This window comes from Amphiprion ocellaris, chromosome 4 (assembly GCF_022539595.1).
Source record: "Amphiprion ocellaris isolate individual 3 ecotype Okinawa chromosome 4, ASM2253959v1, whole genome shotgun sequence".
Taxonomy (NCBI): Eukaryota; Metazoa; Chordata; class Actinopteri; family Pomacentridae; genus Amphiprion; species Amphiprion ocellaris.
The window spans coordinates 30,980,239-31,007,750 of NC_072769.1; the positions used below are offsets into that span (position 1 = coordinate 30,980,239).

Sequence of the window (27,512 nt, forward strand, 5' to 3'; positions counted from 1 at the left end):
ATCTGACAAAGTTTTGGCCACACGACAAAAAAAATTTCAACATTCACTTTTTTTTTTTTTTTGCACATTGATACATCAGACAAATATCTGCTGTCTGTCTGCCAAAGGAGGTTTTTATAGCTTTTTAGATGATAAAAATAATACTATGGCTAAAAACCGGGAGTGAACCAAAGCAGTAAAGTTGTAGACAAGGCAGATGAACAACAATGAAAAAGCGAAATAATAGAAGCAAGTCTAGAAAGGTATGTCAAGATAGAAAGTGTTGGCGCAAATGGGGGGAAAAAAAGGTTTCATGGTTAACTGAAGTGAGCCAAAATAAATTGAGGCAGTGAGACTGAAAGCCGTAATTTCAGTCAGGAGATTAGGGTGAAAGGTCAATGTGAGGCATTCGTGTCCAGAATGAAAAGATGAGCTTCTTTTTTTTTTTTAGAGAAGATTAGGAACAAGAAATATGTGCAAGAAATTGAAAAAAAAAAAAAAAAAACTCCTTTTATGATATACAATCATTTAACACTCAACATTGGCTTCCATCTTTACTGCCATAACTTTATTTATTCCATCTTTACTGCCATAACTCTATTTACTCCAATCTCAAAGACACAAACACCCTAAAAGCTAACTCATGTTGCAGACTGGTTCAAAGTAGACTTTTGGCTCTGACAATCTGAGATATAATCTGCAGAGACTTCATCAAATATTATTAAACAGAATATTTTTACAAACTCAAGAGACTTGTTGATGTGAAGCTTCACCAAAATTGGAAGAGGCTGATGCTTTTTTTCCCCTCACTCTCCTATCAGACTTATTTATAACATGACTCAAGTTGATTAGAATTGACTTGAAAGAATGTGGATGATGACTGTGACTGATCATTGTTAAAGAATTTCATGATATTTTAGATACAGTTACATTTTTAATGCCTTTTTGCATTTTTTCTGCATGTTAAAAACACAATTTCCTTTCTCATATTTATTTGTACAGTTGCTAATCAATCCTTCTGGCCCTCTCTTCTTTATTTTTGCACTCTCAGACTGTCTCTCATCCAAGGCAGAGGACCGGCTGTTCAGGAAGCTGTTCAGACGATACAACCAGTTCATCAGACCCGTGGAGAACGTCTCCGATCCCGTCACTGTGGAGTTCGAGGTCTCCATCTCGCAGCTGGTCAAAGTTGTAAGCTTTGCAACCCTCCTCCCCTCACACATATACAGAAACACTCAGCTCAGCACAATGTCAAAGGTGTTTACAGCAGCTTTACAAACTCTTCATTTAAAGTATTGTTTTATAAACAAATATGAACGTGTCCAAAACACAGTTTCGCTTCTACCATCCACTCAATAACAAATGAGAGTCTTTGAGAACTGTGCAACGTCTTCCCACAAGCATCTCCATCATGTTTCCTGCTTTTGAAACAGAAAAGCTACAAAGATAAACCGTGGAACGAGAGAAGTAAAGGCGGAAAGTGAATGCCATCATTATTTAGTCTACTCAATTTCACAGACAACAAAAGACGTTCCACGGTATTGTTATATGATGCTCCTTTTGCTTTGACAACATTAAGTTTACCTCAGGTGGTGGTGGGGAGGAAGTGGGGGTGCTGCACATTCCCCAGTGAAAAGAGGTTTTCAGCTCAGAATGGAAATCCTCAGATTAAGGGAAAATTGCCTGCAGGAGCCTTTTTCAGACTGGACTGATATGTAGCTTTATATCTGCTTGCTCGGCAAGGTGAGATTAATCTAAAGGTGAGCGTGAAGATGTGTATATCGGGGTGGGGGTGGCGCTGAATGAACACCCATTACTCTGCACCCATTTTCATGTGTCTGCTTGTGCACAGGATGCGGCTAATGCAGGCATGTAGGTGGTTCGTGAATTGTGAGAATCGCAGGATTGAAAATCAGAAGTGGAAAAGAGTTTCAGAAGGAAGATATAGAAGAAGTGACATTTGTAACCTTTGTATGTATTATTAACACGCTCACAGGCGACCTTTCCAGTCCATCAACTCCAGCTTTAGAGGACAAAGATTACAGAAGAAATTCCATTTATTTTAAAAAAGGTTGTGGATATTTATTCCTGCCTGTATTTTTTTTTCTATCATCTTGTCATATTCCACAGGCCGTGCACATCACGCTCTCTTTCACGTGCACATTGTCCTCCTGGCTAACAAGCTCTCCTCCTTTTTGTGTCTCTGCAGGATGAAGTGAATCAAATCATGGAGACAAATTTATGGCTCAGGCATGTGAGTATGCATGCGCGCACACATGAAAATCAGGCACAGCATATGTAAACTGTTTTTACTGATCTGCTCCATCTGATTGGGTGGGCAGTGACAGCTGAGTGAAGACTGAAGAAGGTCATGTGTGCCAGCAGCCATCGATATTGGATTCCTCTCCTTGTGTGTGTTGGAGTGTGTGTGATTATCATACATCACTGACATTTTGAACATGGTTAGAATAAAGGAGAGGGCACAAATGAACAGGAAAACAGGGATATCTCAGGGAGACACTTGAATTAGCTAGTGATCAATGTTAGCATTATGGTAAGTCATGCGCTGCTGCTGAGCAGATCTATAGCCACAGACCCTGAACTCCTGACCTCACACTGCCAGCTGTTCTCCCAAATAACAATTTGTATCTCTCTGATATCCTCTAGCTCTGTTTCCTTCTTCCTTTTCTCATCTTTCTCTCTGTATTTCTATTTTTAAAAAATCTCCAAAAATTATAAATGCTGCCTTTTTAAATCTAATTGCTCCACATGACCAGCTATTTATTAAATGTGATTCAAAGATGTTGTGATCTCTGAGCTCTCCAATTAGAATACATTGAGAGGCCCGTATGGACTGATCTTATTTGTTGATGGTAACAGCTGAGCAGATAATTTTTAACAAGGCATCACTGACGAGAAGCTGTGTCAACACCACAGTCGCTGATAAAGACTCTGGATCACAGCCGGTGGGTTTACAGTGGAAGCCATTGAAGAAAGCCCCCCTTGGTGATTTCATTGCAACTGTTCTGCAGCACGACTGCAAGGCATTCTTTGTGCAATAGCCTTTATATACATGGTTTCCAAATTTGTTCACTTCAAACTCCTAAAAACTAAGCTCCACTGACTGCTTTTATGTGCAGGATAAGAAAACTTCATTTTAAACAGTATTACATAGAGTGCAGCCACAGTTGTATTTGGTAAAGACTCATTCAATAAGTAATCTTCAGCAAGTTGTACAATTATAGGCTGCAGTGTCTTCACAACACTGCAGAGCCACATTTTAAGCACCATTCCTCCAACTCTTTAACTGTGAATAATATATATTATTACTACCTCGTTCCATCTCTGCGCTTTAATCTTTATTTTTATATATGCAGTTTCATGCACCTGTGGCTTCCTTGTTTTTATCATACTTTCTGATTTTAATTCCACTTTTATCCCCAATGAATTAGTCAATGCTCAGCAGGTACTCTAAGGGGCTGAATGAAAATCATTTGGGTGGGAAGGAGCATTAAAGTTCATGTTTCAAATCACGGTATTATCAAAAACCAGATGTTTTGCAATTTTATGAATGAAATAGACAACTTAATAGATTAACTGGCCAGTTTTAAAGTGACACTGCACAAAATAAGAGTGCCAATTAAATAAAATCAAATATAAAATATCTAAATGTAAATATATAAATATAAATAAGACTAACCCTCTGTGAACATATAAGTCAACAATAAAATGTTAAGTAATGAAATATATCTCCAAATAAATTAGAATGCAATGGAATAAAAAAAGTCAAACAACTGTAAGTATTTATTGGATTCCGTATTTTTTGTTATTTTATTTATTTATTCATTCATTCTTGTAAAGGAAGCCTTCTCTTATTATTATTTTTTTTATTATTTTTGTTTTAGGATGACACTTGCAAGTCCATTAGTATCTGAAGAAATGGTCTAACCTAATAATGATTGTTCTCTTGGTGAACAGAGATTCTAATAAACACATCGTGTAAGATTCCCAAGTATCTTAAAATAAATTAAGAAATACAAAATAAGGGATTTATGATGACATAGCCTAATTTAATATCTGCTAAAAGCAACAATAGTAATGCATCAGTTCATAAAATTTATGGTAAATAGAGTACAATTTACATCTTATTTATTTCACCTATTCTTCCTGATGCTCTATCAAATTTAAAGTTATTATTCTCTATTTTATTACAAATTGCTCATGCTTGAAGGATTTTATTTATTTATTTATTTATAAATCAAAAAGTGAGAGTATCTTCCCATTAGGCATATGATGTACATTATTGCATAATTCTGCTTTAGAACCATTTTGCATTACATTTTATACGGTCCCTAACTTACACTCTCTGAAGGAACTGTTCGCTCGTTCATGAAAATAGTTGAACCAAGCTCCCGGTTTATTTCTGTCACACTGCATTAAAACTAAAGCATTCCTTAAATGCTCCAGCAGGTTTCACTGGTAGGATTTTTCTCTCACTGCTGGAATCATGTCCACAATAAGCTCAACACCTGAACGTATCAGGAATTGCATCTGCAGCCAGTCACAATGTAAACTCCCTGGAGATAAGTGGAAAAGCCAATGAAGCATAAAGTGGTTAATTAAACAGCTCCCAGGTCATATCTGCTTATTAATCCGCCTTGCAAATGAATGAATTCATCTTGGATGACATGCAAATAGCCAAGACTAATGAATCTGCACCTCGTGAAATGTTACCTGCAGGTACGTTGACAGAATAACCAGTGAACGCTTATTTCACTCATCCTTTATTTCTGTCAGTGAGATACTTGCTTATATCGTTCCCCTTTCTCTGAACTGATCTTCATATAGACATGCGGATGTGTTATTTTCATATGGAAAACTTGGGACTCAATGTGAAGATCCACACCAAAAAAACTAGAAAAGCACTCAGAGAGCGTAGTACTCCGCCAAGGCTGTTCAGTTGACGTATCAACACAGGCGGATTGACAGACAAACGTCCGCTGATCGTCACATAACTCCACCGCGTTCCTTGACAGGGTAATAACAGCATTGTGATGCTCAGTAAAACTTGAGTTTCTGTCTATAAACATCAGATTTTTTTTTCTATAATATCCTTACTTGGCTCTACTGTACCACATCAAAGGAATTTCTGCCTGCAGTATAAATATGTTTTCCAAAATATTCCCATGAAGGGGGATGTCTCCAGTTCTGTCTGCGGTGTACAGTTCACAACATTAAACTGATGGTTGACCCCCCAGTATGCTCAAAATGTTTTTCTTATCTTCTCCTTCAGATTTGGAACGACTACAAGCTACGATGGATGCCGGCAGAGTTTGATGGGATTGAGTTCATTAGAGTTCCATCAAACAAGATTTGGAGACCCGACATTGTGCTCTATAACAAGTGAGACCACCGATTTCATTGCAGTCACATTTTATGAACTCAGAAAGCATCACCACTATTGCAGTAATTATTAGACACTGGATAAACAATGGAGCTGACTGTGTGTTAAAACTTCTAAAAGGAACTATGCCTCTTTTTTTGTTGTGCAAATTACTCTATAACAGTTACTATCCGCAGCAAATCAAACCTAAAATAATAATAGTATGTCGATTCAAATTCCTTTCAGAAAATGTAATTGAGGGTGGTTGGGCAAACAAAGGGAGGTGTTTTGCACCATGTAGTATCCCAGTTGTCAGCATTGCTTTCTTTTAACCCAGACCACCACGATCTCTTTCAGGTGCTAAATCTGCACAAATCAGTGTTTTATCAGCAGTGAGTCACTTCCAGGGATGAGAATTATCAACACTGAGTTTTCAGTCCTCTTAGTTTTCCACATTTTAGCTTCTTTTAGCTAATTTTTTTTGCATTTATTGCAAACTTTATTGTTCTGGTTTTGTTTGAAAAAAGCATGCAGCTGTTTTCATCCAAAAAATAAAGCTTTCACTAAACTCTTTGTACTGCCTACCACAAAACAACAAACAGATTTATTAGCTATGAGTGAACATAGTAACATTATTTTAAAAAAATGCAGCTAAGTATATCCCACAGGTTTGACTGAAAATGAACACAAAGCTAAAACAACAGCGAGCAGTAAATGTACATTTATCACCAGTTATCAGAATAGCCTTTCCAAATAAATGCTAATGCTGCTAACACACTCGCTGTAACAACGTAAGTGATAACATTTTTCTTCTCTGATTGGAGCTTGTTAATCATACAAGTAATTTAGAAAAGCACTGACAAAGAAAATAACATGAAAAACCCCTTTTGGCATTTTGACACGAGAGTTTGTTATTTATATTTTACATAAATAGCATTTTTTGTATCGTCAGCTGCTACAGTGTACAACAGCTGACACCGTAATTAAAATGAATACGCTAATGTGACTGTATTGTTCAGGATTAATTTGTGCTGTTCTCTATTCTTTCCGCTACAATAGTGGCTCGCAGTGATAATCAAAGGCAATTTTGCATTTCATAATAATACATAATGCAGCTTCATTGCCCTCTCCCTTTTAATCCTAATGCTGAATTTCTTGGTTCCGTAGTCTCACCTTTTATCTTCTCTCCTTTCCTTTGTGCCACACTTTCATTTTCTCCTCGCCTCTCCTCTCAATGTTTAACATGTCTGCCTTCCTCTAACTTTTGTGTCCTTTTCAAAACCCACTTACCCACTTACTCATGCCTTGTCTGCCATGGGAATGCATGTGACTGATGCTACATACACACACCTCATATACAGTGCTGTAGGTGATTTCCTGGTGGAGGATAAGACCAAGGCCTTGCTGAAGTTTGATGGTACTATCACCTGGGTTCCTCCAGCCATTTTCAAATCCTCTTGCCCGATGGACATCACCTACTTCCCCTTTGACTATCAGAACTGCTCCATGAAGTTTGGCTCCTGGACTTATGACAAAGCCAAGATTGACCTGGTACTTATTGGGTCCAAGGTCAGTGTTTGTGACTGTGTTCAAGTGTAGCACTATTAACTATCTATTTCATCATTTTTCTTTCTTTTCTGCCTTCTGATTACAATTCAGTTAGATAGAGCATGCATTTAAATGCTTTATACATTTAAATAAGGCCCGTACTAACTGTAAAACTGATCAGGCAACATGGTTGGGGTGCATGTGGACATACTGTGCTTATAAAAAGTATTCACACACCTTGGAAATTTTCCGCTTTTATTGCTTTTCAACACCGAATTATGGCCAGTAAAAGTTTTCCTTTTCTGACAGTAATTTGCAAGAAAGACTCTTATTTCTAAGTGAAAACAGATTTCTAGAAGGTAATATTAATTAATCAAATCATATACCATGTGAAATAATCAGCATTCACCCTCCATAGAGTGAATAACCTAATTCAACACAAGTGAGGCCAATTTTTGGTAGAAGTCAAATAATTACTGAAATGGAGATCATCTGAATGCAGTAAATGTGTCTCAAGTGATTGTGATATACAAGCTTCTGTAACTGAAAGGTCCAGTCAGTGGTGAATCAGTACTCCTGGTTATAACTACACCGTGAAGACTAAAGATCCAAGCAAGTAAAAGATTAATGAATGAGGCCACCAAGACACCTATGAATCCTCTGAAGGAGTTTACAAGCTTCAGCTTCTGAAATTAAAGAGACTATGCATACACCAACTTTCGCCTTTCTTTCACCACTCAAAGCTTTATGGGAGAATGGAAAAATAAAAGCCACTGTTGAAACCAACTCATATTACAGACCAGAATTTAGTTTTTTTCATCATCAGACTAGTCACTATGTTTGGTGGACACCCAACACTGCACTTCATCAAACACACTATCCCCATTCTGAAGCATGGTGGTGGCAGCATCATGATGTGGGGATGCTTGTAAAAGTAGAGGATAGAATGAATGGAGGAAAGCACAGGAGGATCTTGGAAGGTGATCTGTTGCAGTCTGGAAGAGAATTGTGACTTGGGAGAAGTTTTTTTTTTTTTTTTCCAGCAAGTCAATTACCCAAAGCATACAGCCAAAGCTACACAGATATGGTTTTAAGACACCAAGGTGAATGCTCAGAAGTGGCCGAGTCAGAGCCCAGACCTCAATCCCACTGAGGCTAGACTTGAAAAGGTTTGTTCACTTCTGATTCCCCTTCAACCTGACAGAGCTTCAATAATTTGTAAAATTGCACTGTCCAGGTGTGCAGCACTGACTGAGACCTTTCTACACATTCTTAATGCTGTAAGTGCAGTCAAATGTACATCTACTAAGTAGTGACTTGACAGGGGTGAAAACCTGTTTACATTTTTAATTTATATTACTTTGTAGTAAGCCGTTTCTACTTTGACATTAAAGAGTCTTGTTTTAGTGAATTCCAACAGCAACAAAAAAAAAAAAAATGCTGGAAAGCAATAAAAGCAGGATACTTTTTATAGGCACTTTTCAATCACTATATATCAGTCGGTTTTACTTTCGTACAAAGTTACATTTACCAGAAAAAGGAAATAAATACTGATATGTGCTGTACTGACTGACAGGGCCATTTTTAGGATGGTAAGTTGACTTTGATTCTAACTGCTCTAGTGGTAAATCATTCTGTGGTCAGACTCTAAGATCTTTATCCATCTCCTAGGTGAACCTGAAAGACTTCTGGGAGAGTGGCGAGTGGGAAATCATTGACGCTCCAGGCTACAAACATGATATCAAGTACAACTGCTGTGAGGAGATCTACCCAGACATCACCTACTCCTTCTACATCCGACGCCTGCCACTCTTCTACACCATCAACCTCATCATCCCCTGCCTCCTCATCTCTTTCCTCACAGTGCTGGTTTTCTATCTCCCGTCTGACTGTGGAGAGAAGGTCACGCTCTGTATCTCCGTCCTGCTCTCCCTCACTGTGTTCCTGCTCGTTATCACCGAGACCATCCCCTCCACATCGCTGGTCATCCCGCTCATTGGAGAGTACCTGCTCTTCACAATGATCTTCGTCACACTCAGCATTGTCATTACTGTGTTCGTGCTGAATGTACACTACCGCACGCCAATGACCCACACCATGCCGTGTTGGGTGCGCTCGGTGTTTCTCAAAGTGCTGCCGAGGATTATGCTGATGCGGAGACCGATTGATGAAGACAGCAGGGCTGGGGGGTTGGACGGCAGTGGGGAGGCAGGAGGAGGAGCTGGAGGGGGAGGAGGAGGCGGAGGAGGAAAAGGAGGGAAGAAGCGGAAGAATAGCTTGATGCAGGTGAGTTGCCCCCGTCATCCAAACATGAGGTCCACCTGAGCAAATGGACCTGCTATGTAAACCACAGGCATCTTAATTGTGCAGAAGCCTCTCTAGAGTACAGGTTTAGGTTTCAGTGCTTAACCTGCTTGATCCTTTTTGTCATAGTTCATTTAGGTTACAATAAAGAAAGCTGTTATCTCAGTGATTGCACGTGAACAAGCTAGGACAAGACCGTAGATGAACAAGGCGGAATGTTGAGCTCAGCGGTAGCACTGCTCTAAGGCTCAGTTTCTTTTAGAAGAACACTGCATTACACTGTACCAAATCAAGTGTCACTAACCATGCGCTTAAAGCTGGAGTACACAGATATGTGGACACTTGAAAATATGCAGCCCTCCTCCAGCACCTCGTCCCTTTTTGTTTTAAGTCCCTTCTATGCACACACTCTGCAAGATAGTCAAGTTGAAAGTTAACATTCAATAGTGGTTTCACTCAGAATTCACAAGTGAAACTCTTCTGTGTAACCCACCACAAACTACTCTCACTGCAGACTTTTTTGTTCTTTATATTCTCTCACCGGATCTGGGTGAAAACACATGTGATTGGCCAAAATTTCCTGTCAAGATTGTATTTTCCAAAACCTGAAAACAGAGCCAAGAGGAGGAGCCGAAGTTCACTTTCCTTTTAGATCACTTGAAATACAATATGCTAAAAGGTCAGTAAGAAATTTTTGCCAAATATTTCCCAAAAAAATGCATACCTCAGCTTTAAGATTAGCTCCTGACAGCTTTATCAGGCTTTATAGTTGGCTTCAATATCACTGCTTTGATTCACTCTCACCCCTTTCATAGGTATTGCAGCAGGCAGAAAAAAAAGTTAGTTAGTAGCTAATAAACAAAAAGAAGCTTTTAGTAGGTAGAAGCCAAAAACAGAGCAAAAACAGAGTGAATGGAGACAAAAACAAAATAATGCTAGAGCTTCTCTGTAACTGCTGGATGTGTAAACAATCAACTGTCAAAAGATTTCAAAAGCAATGACAAGTGGTGTTCACAAGTAGTTTCTCCCACCTTTAAGTAGGAGAAAATCAATTAATTCAAGTTAAAAAATCTTTCCATAGCTACTTTCAGGCAGTTCTGATGTTTTTAAATCAATGAAGACGTAGGCAGGTTTTCACCATACACTATAGTTTTGATTTAATTGCATCCTCAGCAACTTTTGCCTATTTCTTGAGTTTCTTTAGAGCAGCTATCAAATTTAATTAACTTCAATTGTAGTTTATTTGAAAAGCAACTCGGCCAAAGAGTCTCTGCACACAAAATACATGAAGCTTTACATATAAAAATACACACTCATGAATCTAAAGTTTCATCACGCTTGCTTTACTGGTAGTTAAGATCCCAGGCAGTTATAGCATGGAAGTGAATAAACAGCTTCTTATTTTGCTACTCAAAACACATTTCCGTTTAAATTGTATTCCCTCTTATGAGAGGCAAACCATGGAGCAACCAACAATTTGAGAGTATATTTAACCATTTGATATCTTGCTTGTTGCACCAGCTGCTTTAAAAAAAACCTTGGGGTCTAACATGTAAAGAATTTAATCTATGCTCTCACACAAAATGTATATGCAATATGTACTGCATTCAATACTTCAATACATTCTTTACGAGAAATACTGGGAAGAGGATTTACTTAAAAAAAGATTTTACTCTCCATATCTCTTTGATATCACCTTATTAATATTTTACTGCAAAGATCCTACGAATGCATCTAAACCATGACTGGATAAGAAAAATCTTTACCAAACACCTGCCTACTATGAGGTGAAGAAGAATGTGAAGCTTAGTCTGAACTCTGGCTGTAATCCCCAGCAGGTTGGAGGAGGATCCCTCAACTGTCTGGAGTTTGGGGACAGTAAGTTCTCGTCGGTGGAGGGCTGCACTGGAAAGAAATGCCCTTGTCCCTGCCAGCACGAAACCCCCGAAACACCAGACGCTGGGAAGATGACGCGTCAGCTGAGTCCCCAGAGCATCAACACAGTGGTGGCCTTTTCTGTGGTGTCACCTGAGATCAAGCAGGCCATCGAGAGCGTCAAGTACATCGCTGAAAACATGAGGAGTCGAAACAAGGCCAAAGAGGTGAGTCTGTGTTATTTTGCTGTAACTGATCGATCTGAATGTCAGTGGGCAAGAGGAGTAAAATACATCATATCCAACGCAGGCTTGAAACATGGATTCCCGTAATAAAATGTATTTCAAGACATTCACTGACCCACGCTCAAGGTTATCTCGGTTTACTTGTAGAGTCATATTATCAAGTAAAAGCCTGAAAGTAAAATAAAAACCTATAACTGAAAGAAGCCATTATGCATGAGTGTGAGCATCATTATAGTGCCTTTCCTCTCTGCTCTGTGGGTGTGTAAAGTGGTTTGAGGAACCAAGGCTGCATGTGGTAGCCACTGTCACCTGCAAATTATTAAGATTAATGATACACCTGGCTTGAATGAGCTCAGTACTGCTATACATGGCTGTCTTCTGTTCGCTGCTCTGCAAAACGTCAAACAAAATGACTCGTGTTGAGCCAGACTGTCTAGCATTTGTGAGGAGTTTCACATATATTTCGCTCTTGCAATAGGAGTCCAGTTAAATGTGGCAGTTTGGGAAACTGGACACTGTAGAAAAAAAACACAACAGTGGGCAGCACTTGCACAGATCCATCAGGTCTGTCTGTCTAAATCCAGCAGTGTGGCTCTATCTGATAGGTTTATTAACTCATTGTCATGGGCTGTTGATTTTGGTTATGGTAAGCTGAGGCTGCGTTTAATCAGATAATGTACATATCCAAATACGTAGTTTGAGGATGTCATCTGCATTATTTTCACACTTTGCCATCATTGTTGCCAAGTTTCCTGGTTTCACAAATGTACAGAGTTTCCCTTCAGCTGTGCACATTCTCCCATGAAGTTTATTTGTATAAAAATCCCAGCGTATGCATAAATAAGGTCCAGTTTTATCCATCATTCATTATGCAATAGTAATAAATGATGCCCCAAGGTCATGAAACCGATGCTCTAATCTATACTTTTGAGATTTTCATACTGTGACATCAAAGTATTGTTAGTAAAACAGGCCTGTGTCAAGGTCATACAACTGATAAATCTAAACCTGATGCAGTCACCAATAATGCAAGCAGTTACACTTGCAGTTTTCCTGCTATTTTCCACACACACACACACACACACACACACACACACACACACACACACACACACACACACACACACAAACATACACACACAAAAAAACACATCCATTATAAAACAAATGGTCAAAATCTGGCAGCAATTGTGAAAGAAAAAAATATTTAAAATGGGGGAATGCTGTAATGTTCAGTGAAAAAAACAGCAAATATCTGTTCGGTAAAAATATATTTAGCTGATTTAAAGACAGTAAAGCTGCATAATTCATTCATGGTCACAGACTACAAAAATCTAATTACATTTTTTTTGATGTGGACATTATGTATAGTTTTATAGAGACAGATAATTGGTGTAATTTACAAATGGGAACATATATATATAAAATGAGAGATAACAATTAACCATTTTTTAGACCTCAATATTCCACATTTTTCTTGCAAATAATGGCAAATATCTGTACAATAATAATTCATTTTAATTTTTAGTTTACTAAATAGTATGTTTCATTTATAAAATAATTGTAAAATTATCAAAAAAACATTACGTTACACAACAATTACACATAATGTGTTAAATTTACCTCTATTGAAAAACTAAGACATACAAAGTGCAGTCATTTTACTGTAAGCGCAGTTTCACTTTTCCATCTTACAAAATGAATTAGCTTACTGAACTTTGAAATCATATCACCAAGGACATTTATTATTCCAGTATTTCTATAAATCTCTCAAATGCAGCACACAAGAAGCAGGCGCACTAATGCATAATGCATTATTGCAAACCCACTTCCTACTAACAAAAACAGTGCTGGCCTGGGAGAGTTGTGTTGTAATTCTTCTCAGCATGGTTGCAGAACCTAACCTGCTCCGTGAGTTAACAATAGTGTAACTTAGAACCAAATAATTTTAGATTTGAGCTGAGAGCTTTCCCTCCTCCCTCTGTCTGTTAGAAATACAGAGGGTGGAATCTCCCAAAGGGGTAGAAAAAGCCTTTGATATGCAAAACTCGTGGCTCAATCAGCTTTGTCAAAACGCCTGTCGCTCCTTTTGAGGCTGTGGTTTGAATGTGATTATCATAGTAATTTTTTGCTGTGTAAATTATGTATCAATTTTCTGTTGACTTACAAGAAACGTTCAACTGTTTTCTCTTCTTTCTTTTCTTTCTTCCCTTTTTATCCCATTCTTGCATTGTAATCCTTACCTCACCCAATCGACTCCTGCAACCTCAAACTCACTGACATTTTGAATCACTCAATTCTCTGTCACTGTGCACGCCTCCTCACCTGTTCTTTAAAAAAAAAAACTCTCCTCACAATTCATCTTTTATTTGTCACAACGGACACTATCTTTTGTCTTCTCACACTTTGTTTTTTGTTTTGTCCCACCCTTTACTCACAGGTGGAGGATGACTGGAAGTATGTTGCCATGGTCATTGATAGAATCTTCCTTTGGGTGTTTGTCACCGTGTGCGTCCTGGGAACCATGGGCCTCTTCATCCAGCCTCTCTTTGGCTTCGTCTCATAACCACTAACCAATCAGGGTTCTCTGTCACCCTGTACTGACCAATCCTGAGCAAGTGACGAATGAACTCTCAGTTCTCAAAAATGAAAAGACAGGGTATTGAGTCCTAAGGCACTATTCGGTGTGCTGGTTTTGCTTCCTGCCCTCTGCAGAGAAAGAAGCAGAGAAGTTGAGATTAAAAAGGCTGGTAAACCTTTATGTCTTTTAAAGCTTCTTATTTTAACCTAAAATATTACATAATGCCTACAAGAGGGGGTACTGCTCTTATTCTGTGGATAATCACATAAAGTAGTGGCAGCATCTACTTATGAACTGTTTTCTGTTTTGAAAAAATAAATACATTTTTTCTACTCCACTGTTTACAGGAATTAAATAACATCACTTTTACTCAGTGCTTCTGTGCATTTATTGCAAATATTTACATTTAAATCAATGAAATAAATCTTATTACAATTGAATGCATTAAATATGTGATTGAAATGGAGCTCAGCCTCAGCAAGTAGCATGAATATCATTAGAGTCAGTGTTGAGTTGTGTTATAGACTCCAGGGATTATCTAACAGAATGCAGCTACTGCTTGCAATACAAAGCCAGAATGTAGAAACTGGAGTGCAGTTCAATGGGTTTTAGCTCTGTTTTTGTAGTCGTTGCAAATTTTACATGCTGCTTTCATGGAAATGCTTTCTCATGATAAAGATGTCAAAAAGTCAGATTCAGGTCTTAAATTTATTATGTCCAAATATGTAGTTAATGTGTTTTGACCTTGTGCTGATTCCTGCACGGTTGAAAGGAACTTATATAACAGCTCGGCTGGGATCAAAACTCGACACATTCAGTAGTCCTTCAGGACTGGAACCTGAACATCCAACAGATGTTAGTGAACTGGGAACTCCCCACAACCAGTAGACATGACACAACACAGAACTTAACTGTGCAGCAGCTTTCCACAGAGCTGACTGATGACTGTCAAACCCACTCCCCAGTCTGATTCGTCAAGCTTCCCACTGTCAAAGCCAATCGCTGCTTGCTGCTTTTTGTGTCATTTACAATTAGATCTTTTTTTTTTTTTTGTAATTAGAAACCATGTGTTTATAAATGTTCTCTCTGATTAATGTTCCACAAGGTAATTGGTTGGCCTGGTAAATACAGGATTAAATGGTTCTTGATTACTTGCTCCTGAAATAGATTTACATTTATTAATTCTTGAGAGGATTCTATCATCCAATTCCATGGCTGCTAGTTTAATCATTTCTTTTCTTGTCACTTTTGATCAGGTTTACTATTTAAAAGCGGAGATGCAATGCAAGAAACATGCATGACGGAATTTTTGATTGCTTTTACCCAGGGCTGGGCGATACAGTGTATCCGATTAATTTAATTAATTAGGTTGGTTTTTTTGTTGTTATTTTCACAATATGAGAAAGGTTTTGATTTTGAAATCAGGATATGTGATTCCAATGATGTCTTACACACAATACAAGCAATAGCAGTAAGAAACTGGTCTCTGGAGTCACAACAGTAATGTAAACTACTGCTGTCTCCTTGGAGATGCCTTTTCATGTGTATGTTTTTTTGCAAGATTGTGTGGACTGAACTTAGTGAAACCTTTATTAGGCTTTATCTTGCACTCATGTCTCCGTTTTTACGTTAATTCCCAGTAAGGCTACAAACAACTCTGTGATCTTGGCACTGAAAAAAAAAAACTGATGTTGGGAAGACACACTTTTCCTCAAATTTTACAAAGGCAATTTTCAAAAAAATACATTGTCCTGTATGTCAGCCAGTGTAGTTAAAGAGTGTTATATACAATAGAAATTTGAGACTCTTCATATTCAAAGAAAAAAGTTGAATACAACATGTTTCTTATATCATTATGGATATATATATATATATATATATTTATATATATATATATATCTTTATGGATATATATATATATATATATATTTATTTTAAATGCACAGCTGTGTTTCATTTGATTTAAACATGGAGCAACACCTTTTCTATAGCTGCTATTTTTAAATTTTTTTGTTGCTGTAGCTACAGTATTTACACTGTTTACAGTATGTAAAGAATAATAGTCATGCCAGAAGTGCTTTTCATTTGTTGGTCTTGCACAAATAGCACTAGGTCTAGTAAAAGAAGTACAACATTAATGAACAAAACTACATTTGAATTTGATTAAAAATCTTCTGAAATAGTGAATATCCAAGAATATCATGTATTTTTTTGTTGTTTTTTTTTTTGCCCAGATCGCCCAGCCCTATTTTGATAACAATTACTTCGTCCTCAGATTACAGCACTACAAAAATGCTGCTTGATTTGTTTTATTTCATTTATCCCCATCAATTATCTGTTTTTTTCTCAAGTATCTGAAATGCATAGCTCATACTGAAGAGAGAAAACATGTTTGTATAAATGATCTTTGACCTTCCTTTTATCTGACTGTCTTTGAAATGGAAATAAATGATGTATTTCTTCAAATAACGTGAACAACATTATTTGGAGACGTTTTTAAACATGCTAATAAGAAAAAAGAATCAACAACTGAATTACATATAAATATTTTGTGCGCACACACTCAGTTGGTCTGCGCTGACACAGGACTGCTTTGATATTTGTGTGCCATTACCCACAAAAACTGCCACCAGAGGTATAATTAAGCCTCCGGTTGCAATGTCTAATTAAAACCAGGACATTTTAGTGCTATTTGGACATAATTTTAGCATTAAGATAAAATGCGTCATTGTACATGACATTGCCACATGATCATAATTATCTAACAGAGGGCTGATCTCTCCCAGCTGCAGTGGCAGAGTCCGTTGTTGCAGGTTGCAATGAGACAGTAATTGCTGGCTAGCACATTTCACAACAGAAGACATTTTTGTGTTTTTATTGGCAGAATATTCATTTTTTGGGCTATTTGTGCTACTCTTCATTAGGATTTCTGTTTTTCTTTCATGTGTTTTGTCACTAAAAAGCATACAGTAATTATAAGACAATCACAGTGTAGAGTCACACAGCAGTCATTTTTGCATCTGTATACAATGTAAAATGCAACATCTTGTAGGGACTGTTGGCAGAAAGTATTGTACAAGCTTTTCACACTCAGCTGTGATGAACTAAAGAGAACTACATACTTTGAAACAGTTATGACACTCAAATAGGAAGGGAAAATATATTGCTCTATAGGCAATTTGTGAGTTTGGACACAGCTATAGGTTTTAGTGTGACCAAAGAAGAGGCCAGACAACAGCATTGTTCAAAAACACATCAAACCCGATGTAGACCAAACAATTTCAATTCTCAAAGATCCTGGAAATATTGATTGTTTAGTGTTGTATGTCACACCACAACCAACCTCTACCACTGGAGACCTTTTATACTGAAAGAAAAAAAGCTCTTCTATTTTTATAACTGCTACAAAATATACCTATACTGGTTAAAAAAAAATGTTTTGAAATCTTTTATTGACTTTTTTAAAGAAAGTTTTTTTTCTCCAGCAGTTCAAGAGAGACAGGAAAGGTGGGAGTGAAGAGAGGGGGACCGATGTGCAGCAGATCTTGGGATGGGGTTTGACTGATTACTGGCTACTACAGTGGGGACTAACTGCCCTTCTTCATGGGCTGCCTGCTCAACCAGCTGAGCTACAGATGCACCCTTTTTGACTTATTCTAAAGCTATTTGATTGGGGAAAATTTAGAGCCTTGAGAATTCACCTGAATTTCATGTCTCAGAGAAAACCCATGCTAACACCGGGAGGAACATGAAGAACCCAGCCAATCAGTTGAAGTTTATCTGTGAGGCCACAATGCTGGAAGATGCTGAAATCTCAGAGTCTCAGTTGGATGTTGACTGCTCCTTCTTCACTCCTTCCTTATTCCTCCTCCTCAATCTCAGGAAGCGTTGGAGTTATGTCCACATCAAGTGGCTCTGTTTTTCCCTTGGGGAGCTTCTCCTCAGACATTTCTGGCTCTGGTGCAAATTCAGAGACCTCTAAATCAGTATGGGACTCCTCAGGCTGCTCCTTCAACCTTTCCTTCAGCTGAGAGTTTCTCTCCTTGGAGTCTGGCTGACTACTACTTCTGCTGGTTAAGGTCAGCTCCTCAGGTCTCAGTTTCAGGCTTTTCAACTAAACTAAACATCTTGCTCAGCCCTTGAATCGCCACCTGATCTTGTTTCACCTTTTCAGTATGAGATTTTATTTTCTCTTCTTAATTTTGTACCTGATGGGTATGATGGGCATCTTTCTCTTGTTCCAACTGGTCACTCGGCTCCACTCAGCAAGCTTGTTCTTTCTGGAGGTCATCAGGTAGATACTCTAACTGATTCCACGGAGTCTTGTTTTCTTTCGTTATGGCCTCCAGTCTTGTTGAGGGCTTAGTGAGCTTCTCTTCCTAACAGGCAATAGGTTGCTCTGTGGAGGTCAACCTTCAGCACTTCATACTGGGTGAACAGAGCCTCATTAATGTCTGACAGTCCTGTAGCTCCTCGGCCCACTTGCTGTATCCTCAGTCTGAGTTTGAATGCCTTGGTTTTGTTGTGGTTTGCTTCTTGAGAGTTGACTGCTGAGAGATTCCGAATGTAAGGATTTTGCCTGAAATGTGGCTGCGGTATTTATAACCCCGATGCTGTATGGGGCAGAATTGTTTATTTGAAGATCTAGAGTTTTGCTTCAGTAATATAGCACATCATATTCGGAAAAAGTATTTCAAAAGACCTATTCCCGACACTTAATTTAATGTATGCCTGCAAGATAAAATTTCTAATTTAATAATTTAGATAAACCCTTGAAGTTGCTAACTTAGCACATTATTCAGCTTAGCTTGACATCAAGTCAACATTGTGTATAATTTAAACTCAAATTTCTCCAACAATTGATTTAAAACTAGATTCATGTTGAGAGAGTTTAATAAAATTGGCTTAAGTTTGTCTTCACCTTGAGATCAGGATTTCAAGTTCACTCTCTTACCTAATTAACACTGGAGCACCTTATTTTACTAAATTTGCCAACTTAAAAACTTGTCCCTAAAATTAATGTAATTAAATACATAACACACAAAAAAATCACTTTAAAATAATGTGAAAATGCTATTTGAAACAACTTCATTTTTGGGGGAGTAATTAACTTCAAAACGTGTTCATGCTACCAGTCTTTAAATGAATGTTGATTATCGATGCCTTTGATTGCAGAGGAAAAGCTAATTATTCAAGATATCTCATTGTAGTTCGTTGGTTGAACATAATTTCATTAGAAGCTGCCATAAGTCAAAAAAAATTGATGCAAACTTTTGTTTTGTTTCTTTGAGTCCAAACATTATATTTTGAAGTGGATTTTGACCCTGAAAAATCCCAAGTGATTCCACCTATAATACAAATGTAAACACAGTCACAAATCATCAACAGCTGGAACACTGGATTAAAGACATTATCAATCACCAAATCATAGTTTGAATGTAGTTTGGATCAATTAGGTTTTATTTATGGAAATATCTGCCAGTTTTCGCCACTTAACACTATTGTCTCACATCCCCAGTGCTACTGCAGCTCAATGAGACCTAATATGTTCAGTGTGACAGCTGGTATATACATCAAATAATTAATACCCATAGTTTTGGAATAGAAGGATATGAAAGTGTAATTTTCCATGTACTACTGTCCATGTAGTATACATCTTATGGGAAGTTTCCTACCAGCTGGTTTATATTTTTAAGCAAGAAAGCAGTTGAAGTATATCCATGACCCTAAACTGAACTTCAAACACTTAACTGATGTCATATTGACTGTTCATGAATCACATTCATATGCAATTACTCTGCATTACTCATTTATGTTCAGATTTGGCTGCGCACACGTGCATACGAGGGCTTGGAAGAGATCAGAGAGCAGTTTGACTCACTGGATAATCTGTTGTATAGTAAGTTATGGTGCCATCAGAGCATGAAACACATGACTGTAGCCCAGAGGCTGCTGAGGCCACAGTGAACAAGGACAGAGCTCATGGGGGACATGAAGGCAGGTCTGGCAGAGAACATACTGTACATGCTGACTGGGACAAAAAGCCACATTACATAACTATTTATTCAGTGGATGTAGACCAAATAATTCATCCACATTATAGGCATTTTCTGTTTTTTTTTTCCTGTATGGATATTGTTTATGTTAGCTTTATCGTCTGTTATTAGCTGGATTTGTGTTCTAACAATGCTACTGTGTTGTACAAGGCTGTTGATCTGAAATTCAAGGATCCAATGTTTTCTGACTGATTTATGAGAGGGTTCCTTTGTTTCTCTATCTACATATTGTACAGCAGGAAGATTGGTGTCGCAGTAAAAGCGGGAAAAAAAACTAACAACTTTATAAACCAATACAATCTCCATACAAATATTTTAACATTCAGAGGTTGTTTTGTGATTCTACTGACTGAAAGAGTTGCAGACAAACAAATGTACTCTTAAATTAAATGTAACAGTCGGCATCAAACTAGAGCAGCCTTTTCAGTGTAACAGTCTAAAAAATCCTGCATGCAAATGCATAATGACTCACAGAATCACATAGGAGATGAATGGCATCGTTTGAGGTGACAGGGCAAAACACAATAGCCTGAACTGCCCCCTGTGGGGAGTAATCATGCAAAGTGCACCACAATTGTATTTCAAAATGGTTGTTTGTGTGTGAGAGAAGAAAGAGTGAATGAAAGCATGACAGAGAGAGAAGAAGAGCCAATTTTTTTGGATAAAGGGCGGCAGAGGAAAATTCACTTGTTGTTAATGAGAAAAAAAATAACAATAAATGATAATGAAGAATGTCAAGGATAACTGAGCATTCTGAGAGTTCTCAGTGGGTGATGACAGACACATGTGGTGATGTAGCGAAGTCCCACAGCCGGCAGTCCTCAGACAGCTGTTGAATAATGTTCTAATCATGCACATATACTGTGATAGGAATAACTAATTCCCTCTGTTTTCACCATAAATATCCTGTAATGAATGTGAAAATGATAGAAATATGAGTGGATAGTGGATGTGAAAGTATTAAACAGGCCATAGAAGGAGTGTAATGTGTCTTTGTGGCACATTACAACTGTGTGTTTCTGGCTCAGAGCAACACCTGAGGTATGCTTGATTTGCATTCTAGGCTACACAGCGATTCCATTTTTTTCAGAAGCTTGAAAATTTGATGTTTAGTTTGGGCTGTATTTCAGGATATGCAACATCCTTAACATTATCTACCATTTGAATTGATTTTAATCCTGTTTTCTTTCACCTCATGGCTGAAATATGAGATCTCTGCCCATATGTGTTTTCCCAAGTACTGAAAGCATTGCAGGTAGCCTGGACGAAAACAAATTGAATGCAGATATGGGTTTGCCGGATCATTATTCATGTTTTCTTCTCCAGTGAGTTGGTTGTATAGACTGTACAGACACACAAGATAGACAAAGCAACTGTGATGTCAACAATTAGTGTGCGGAGCTGGGGTTGAGTTTGGGTTTTGGTTATCTCTATCTTGGACTTTTGAAACCACACATAACATTTGATGGGAGAATCTGACTGAAAGTTTGAAGAAACTACACACTACAATACCATAGCAAATTGCCAGTCGCAAGGTTGCACTGCCCTAAAACAGACCATTCTTCGTCATCTATTTTCCTCTAAATAGGCTCGTAATTTATTAAATGGAAACCATGCTGTACTCAACAAGTAGTGACTGAGACAGTAAACTCAGTAAGAGGATGTTTACTGAGGTAACAGATCAATGGAGAAGAAGGGTTATTTTCTCTTAGACTTCTATCTTACTTCTATTTGCAACCAGAGTAGGCGCCCCTGCTGGCCATTAGAAAGAATGCAGTTTCAATGCACTTCCACATTGGTTTTAGTTTTCAATGTCCATCTTCTACATACAGTCTATGGTTGGTTGGAGAGGAGCCTACTTAAAAAGGATGTTTTCTTCATTCACCACAGGTTAGAGTAATACCATTCTGGCAAAACTATAAAACAAATGCAGGGGTGTTTCAAGTTTAATTTCCAGATTGTATTTTATCAGGTTTGCAAGACTTCAGTCGTTGGTCTGGCAAATATGTCTGCGCAAATCATGAGATGAAAATCACAAGATGTATCCTAAGGTGAACCCTGTCTGTGCTGAGTATGAAAATCAAACAGCGACTATTTTCACACTTTTTGGACCCGTGCCTGACTTTGTAACCACTGAGGAGATTAGTTTAAAACTCTCTTAAAAGTATTTGGGATCTCTCTCAGTAAGTCACTGCTGACAACAACATCAAGAGTGGTTGTTGAAGAAGCTAACGTCCCAAAATATAATTCAAATGCTATTTCTTTTGAATCTATGATTGCTAGATGACTAATTCTTCTTAATAGTCACTGGATTAGAGATCTAGTGCAGTTTATGCAACAAAAGAATTAGATCCACTCAGACAGGATCTACTGATAAATTCTATGAGGCCTGGCAACTGGTCATCTCACACTATATAACATATTAATTTTTAAGAATGTTAGATATTTGTGTCACATTTTTTAAATTAAATGTTTCATTTGTGTGGCCCAAGATCAGAAATAATCTCAAATTTTGCCTCAAGGGGCTTTACAATTTTTGTAAAATGGGACCCTACCCTCTGTCATATCAGGAAAAGACTCTTTCCTGGGATTTAAAATAAAATAAAATAAAGCTGCACAGAAACACACTTTAAAAGCAGTCATTGATCCAACCTTGTGACCCTCTTGAATTTTTTTTTTAAGTTCTTTGTGGGCTTTGATGATTGATTTCTTATAAGGAACCTTGTGTACAGTCAGAGTGCTTTTTGGTCTCTATGCTGTAGATATTGAGTCATCTAGCCAGAACGTATTTCTGGCTGATAGTGGTTTTATGAGATCTGTTGCTTGATTTTCCAATTTCTATACAGGTATGCAGTTTAATTCATAGCAATTTTAGCTTTATGCTTAAAGGCATTAAAAAAGAACAGTGAAATGAAAACACTAATGGTGAAACATAACATGGTACTATGAAGTGCTGTCTACAATAGGAGGCCATCAGTAATGGAGGTCAAAAGCTATAGGGATGTCAAACAGAATTGGAATTACATTGTATGAGGACGTTCATGTTTAATTTTTCTGTGGGATTTGTGAAAAGGAATGGAGCTCAATCCTAATAGGAAACATTATCATATGTATTACGAATTTACATCTGAGTCTCTCTAGAAAATTACCTTTCAGCGCTGCACTGGCACATTAAATCAAGTCATATTACTTTATGAAAAGCCAAGTTGTGTGAATGGATGAAGCAAAACAAACCTTGTATTTGGTTTAGTGTGGCTGGTGTAATATTTATACACCTAATTAGTTTTTTTTATGCTGCCAAGGCTGCCTCATATTTATAATATATCCAAAGAATTGTATTTGAGGAAGACTTTGCAGAGGGAAGAAGAAAGAATATTTAATAAACCAAATGAGAGGGATGATGACCATGTTGAAAATTATGTTAAATATCCCAATTTTGACATTGTAATAAACCATATATAGAAATCCTCTGCTGTAAATCACGTTATCTGAGGCTTTGTTGCTCTGTGGGGGATCGCTCACCAGATACACTGGTAGATCAAGTGTAAAACAGCCGTGCATCAGTTTTAAATTCATTTTCAATGGTTGGTTTCATTTTGTAAATACTACAGTACAGTCTTATGATGACAGCAGAAATACCAGAATTTTATATAGGGCTCAAGATCGAACACAGTTCATTAGGTGCTCTGGATTCGTGGAGTCTTTAATAGTCCTTCAACACATAACAGATTCCAATGCAGACAAGATAAAAATACATTTATATACCATAAACCTCACTTTTCCCCCCTTTTTCTTTACCTAGTATTGTTGTTGTAGGACACAACTGTGCAATGACGTCCTTGCTGCTATTTTAAAGGTGTTTAGTTTGGAAATCCTTATTTAACTTTTTGCAGGGGCACTTATGAGGGTGTTGTTAACGTTCCCTTTATGAGAAATCGGTTTGCTTGTGGGATACTGGAGGAGGAGGAGGTAGAGAGGGAAAGAAGAAAGACAGAGATGCAGTCCACAGCAGCAGAGAGGTGTTTCTTTGATGGCTGGCGGAGGCAGGAAATCACAAGATTTAATGCTCTATGTTAAACTGAGCAACTCTCACAGGCACGCTTCAGACAGAGCAGTGGGAGGGAGATGTACAGCAACGCTGCACACTCGCATTAGTATTTTGATTTCAGTGCAAAGATATATTACACTGAGTACTGCTTCTAAATAAAGCATTTTGCAGCTATGTAACATTTTAGTGGTATAAGCTTGCACAGATATCTGACCGTTTTAAACTAAATAATCAAAGAAAGTGCTCATCTGTGATTGTGACACTACATTTGACTTCAGATGGACGTTGATGTTGCTACATAACTGCTGGATTTGAAAAGATAATCAATGTAGGGTACAATGTCAAAACTGCATTTACTGCTCCTTCTGCTACCCAAGTCTGGCCCCTCAAAATCAATGAATACAGCCTTAAAGCATGTTGCAGTTTCCACTTTGGAAAGCCAAGCAAACTTTTTTTACAACTTCTGAGACAATTTTTCTTTCAGCAAGGAGGAAAAGGTGACATGTCTTCCAACTCTGAGCTGCAGAAAAAGACCACTGCAAATGGCAACAAGGCCATGTATAATTCAGACCCCTGAACCCTCCACAAAGCTCCTCATACCTTTTTCATTTCAGTTTAACAGATACCAAATGCTGAGTTATCTCTTCTTTCTTGTAATGCAAAAAAAAAATAAAAATGCCAATAATTTCATTAATTTTAATATTTTTCTGCCTTGTTTGAGCATACTGATTATTCATTTTAAATATTCCATGTTTAGAAGTGATTCCCAAAGACTGGATTTTAAATTGAATTAGTTAAGATCTGTTATTTCTCATGTGTAGGCCTACATGTATGAATCTTTAGTTTTAGTACGTAGTATTTTAGTATTTAGTTTTCTTGGGTCATCACATATTTAGAACTCCTGAATTGAAACCTTCTGTCATGTGACTGCACTTGAATCCCTCAAGTAGATCAGCACACTTCTCCTGCATCTCAGGTCATATGTTTTCTCAATCTTGCCAAAAAAAAGTTTAAGGTATGGTTTATTATATCATTTGAATTAGGAGGCTATTTGTTTCTACCATCTAAGAGGCTTCTTCTCTTGGAAGACAGCTGGGATATCTTGAAGAACAGGAAAGAGATGTCTAGTTGCTTTATTCTGAAGCTCCAAGGATTACCATGACCTGGATTATTGAGAATCTACACAGAATTTTTCCTTTACATCACAGTCTGATCTAAAAACCTCTTTTCAGGGCAGCAAGGACATGTTGAGTGATTGAGAACATGCAGTACATCTACAGTATTTAGTAGCAAGATGTCTGTATGTGCATTTGCGAGTCCTCCAGAGAGCCCTTTGTTGTGTACGGCGGACAGTCTTCTGCATCTATGGACTTTAATGCTTGTACATTTTATTTCATTTGAAAATCCAGCACTCTTGTGCTGTTCTGTGTCCTGTGCTGGCTTAATTTTGATTGGGTAGTTGTTCCTGCATCCATTTTGATGTGCAGTGTTCACTTTCAAGGGTGGTACACAAAAATGACACCCAATTAAGATGATCATTTTCCGGGTAAAAGCTCAACACTGTGGGAAATAACACTGCTGCTCTCAATTATATGTGTTAACTACAGAGTTGGAAATTGTAGCCAGCTGAATTGGCTTAGCACAGAGACAGGAAGCAGTGGACACCAATGGAGACATCAGGAAATCCATGCACATGGGCAGTATTGGTCAAGAGATAGTTACGGTTTGTAACTCCCTGTAAAACCACAGTCAGTCATTTTAATGTTTGTGCACATATTAAATGAGATACAATGTGTTCAGAGTGAGCTTCAGAAATGCTTTTGAGCTATTTATATAACACTTCTCTGAACAAGGCTGGGCTGAACAAAAATAAAGAATAAAACCGTACAAGGCAGATAAAATGAGAGTAAGGCCAGGGGACATGGACACAGAGGAAGTTAAAACAGGAAAATTAATAAGATCAAATAAATATGAATGAAAACAAGTATAAATAGAAGCATATATCAAACAGTTCCCAAAGCTTTCACAAAGAGAAAAGTTTTACAAAGCTTAGTGTGTCTGACTGCAGTAGGGATGTGGCATCTAATTGCAAAGGCTCTTTGTCAAAAAACTGTGTCCTGGGAGGAACCAGCAGATTTCCATCTGCACATCTCAGTGACCAAGAGGGCACATGGCAGGTCAATCTATTTAGGAACAAGGCTGCTTAAGGCCTTAAAAGTGAGCAATAAAGTTTAAAAATCAAATCTAACAGGAAGCCAGTGCATATAGGCGAGCACAAGGGTGATGCGATAATGCCTCTTTGTCACTGTAATGAGTCGAGCAGCAGCTTTTTCTCTCAGCTGGAGATTGTGGCTGAATCTGTGGCTGATGTCAGACTAAAGCGTGTTGCACTAATCAAGCCGAATACAAAGACAAAGATAAAAGCGTGTACAACTTTTTGTAGATCAGCGGTTGAGTGAAAGGACCTACATTGTGAAGGTTTTCTTGAGCTGAAAGAAACAACCCTTTCTAATTTGATCTACTAAATAAAAGGTGGAAATGTTACCCCAAGTTTCACAGCAGCCTGTTATCTGACGGCCTGCTATAGTTAGCGCCAACAGAAATGATGGAATTTGGGGACAAAACAAATTAGAACAAGCGGTGTGTGGTGTTGTCACAGTTATACATATTACACTTCACTTATGTGCCTACTTTATTAGGAGAAATCAGGTCAAAGTGTTCCCAGACAGGGGAGAATCTTCTCTTTCTGGCTGGTTCTATAAAAAAAAAAAAAAAGAGTCTCAAGCCGATTGAATGCAAAGATACAGCAGGTAAAAATCCAACAAATGTGAACCGGGAATCCATTGCGTTTTGCTGCCCCTTATATTTTGAATTACATGTCAAACCTGCGAACCACTTCCTGAACCAGTCAGGAAGTGGGACGACCGGCTTGCGAGGCTTCGAACGTCATCATTTTTGGCTCCTCCCCTAAATAAAGCAAGCCTCGATACGCGCTTCGTGGACACACCCCCTCCATTACTCGACACACGCTTCGAAACCTCGGCACATCTAGTAACATCACTAGCTGAGACTCTGCTCTCGTTTGGATGAATCTGATATAATAACTGTTGGTTTATTTATCGGTGGAGCTGCAGAACCTTTTGCACAGACAGTTTTCCTGCCCGTTGGCTTGGTTTAACCAGTTTTCTGCCTTCGGCTGATCCTACCAGCAGACACTGAAAGGACTCTGATAGTTCGGTAAGTTACTTTCGTATCGGTGCCGGTTCTACTGCACTTTATATGCAGCTTTAGTGTCAGATATAATGTGTGCCATGCACTCCAGATGTTGGTGGAGTTTATTTCTGTGAGTGTTGACCAGAGAAGAAAGTTAGCATCCGGTAAATATTAGTTTTAACGTTAGCAATGCTAACCGAGCTAGCTGCTCCGCCATAGCCTGATTAAAGCTAACGTTGCATTAAGCTAACGTAGCATTAAGCTAACGATGTTTGTGTAG

At 38.0% G+C, this 27,512-nt stretch overlaps 1 protein-coding gene across 3 annotated transcripts in view; it reads left to right on the forward strand.

The window, feature by feature from the left end:
- The window catches only part of chrna6 (cholinergic receptor, nicotinic, alpha 6), a 26,313-nt gene extending 11,706 nt beyond the window's left edge, over positions 1 to 14,607 (forward strand). Inside the window, exons 3-9 of one of the 3 annotated variants that reach the window (XM_035953942.2) lie at positions 1,031 to 1,170; positions 2,189 to 2,233; positions 5,273 to 5,382; positions 6,724 to 6,931; positions 8,582 to 9,196; positions 11,053 to 11,316; positions 13,775 to 14,607. In XM_035953942.2, coding sequence (XP_035809835.1) covers positions 1,031 to 1,170; positions 2,189 to 2,233; positions 5,273 to 5,382; positions 6,724 to 6,931; positions 8,582 to 9,196; positions 11,053 to 11,316; positions 13,775 to 13,900 — 1,508 coding nt within the window. In that variant the 3' untranslated portion in view covers positions 13,901 to 14,607. The other 2 variants (XM_023282579.3, XM_055009499.1) reach the window with 2 other exon arrangements.
- Positions 14,608 to 27,512: the final 12,905 nt, after the last annotated feature.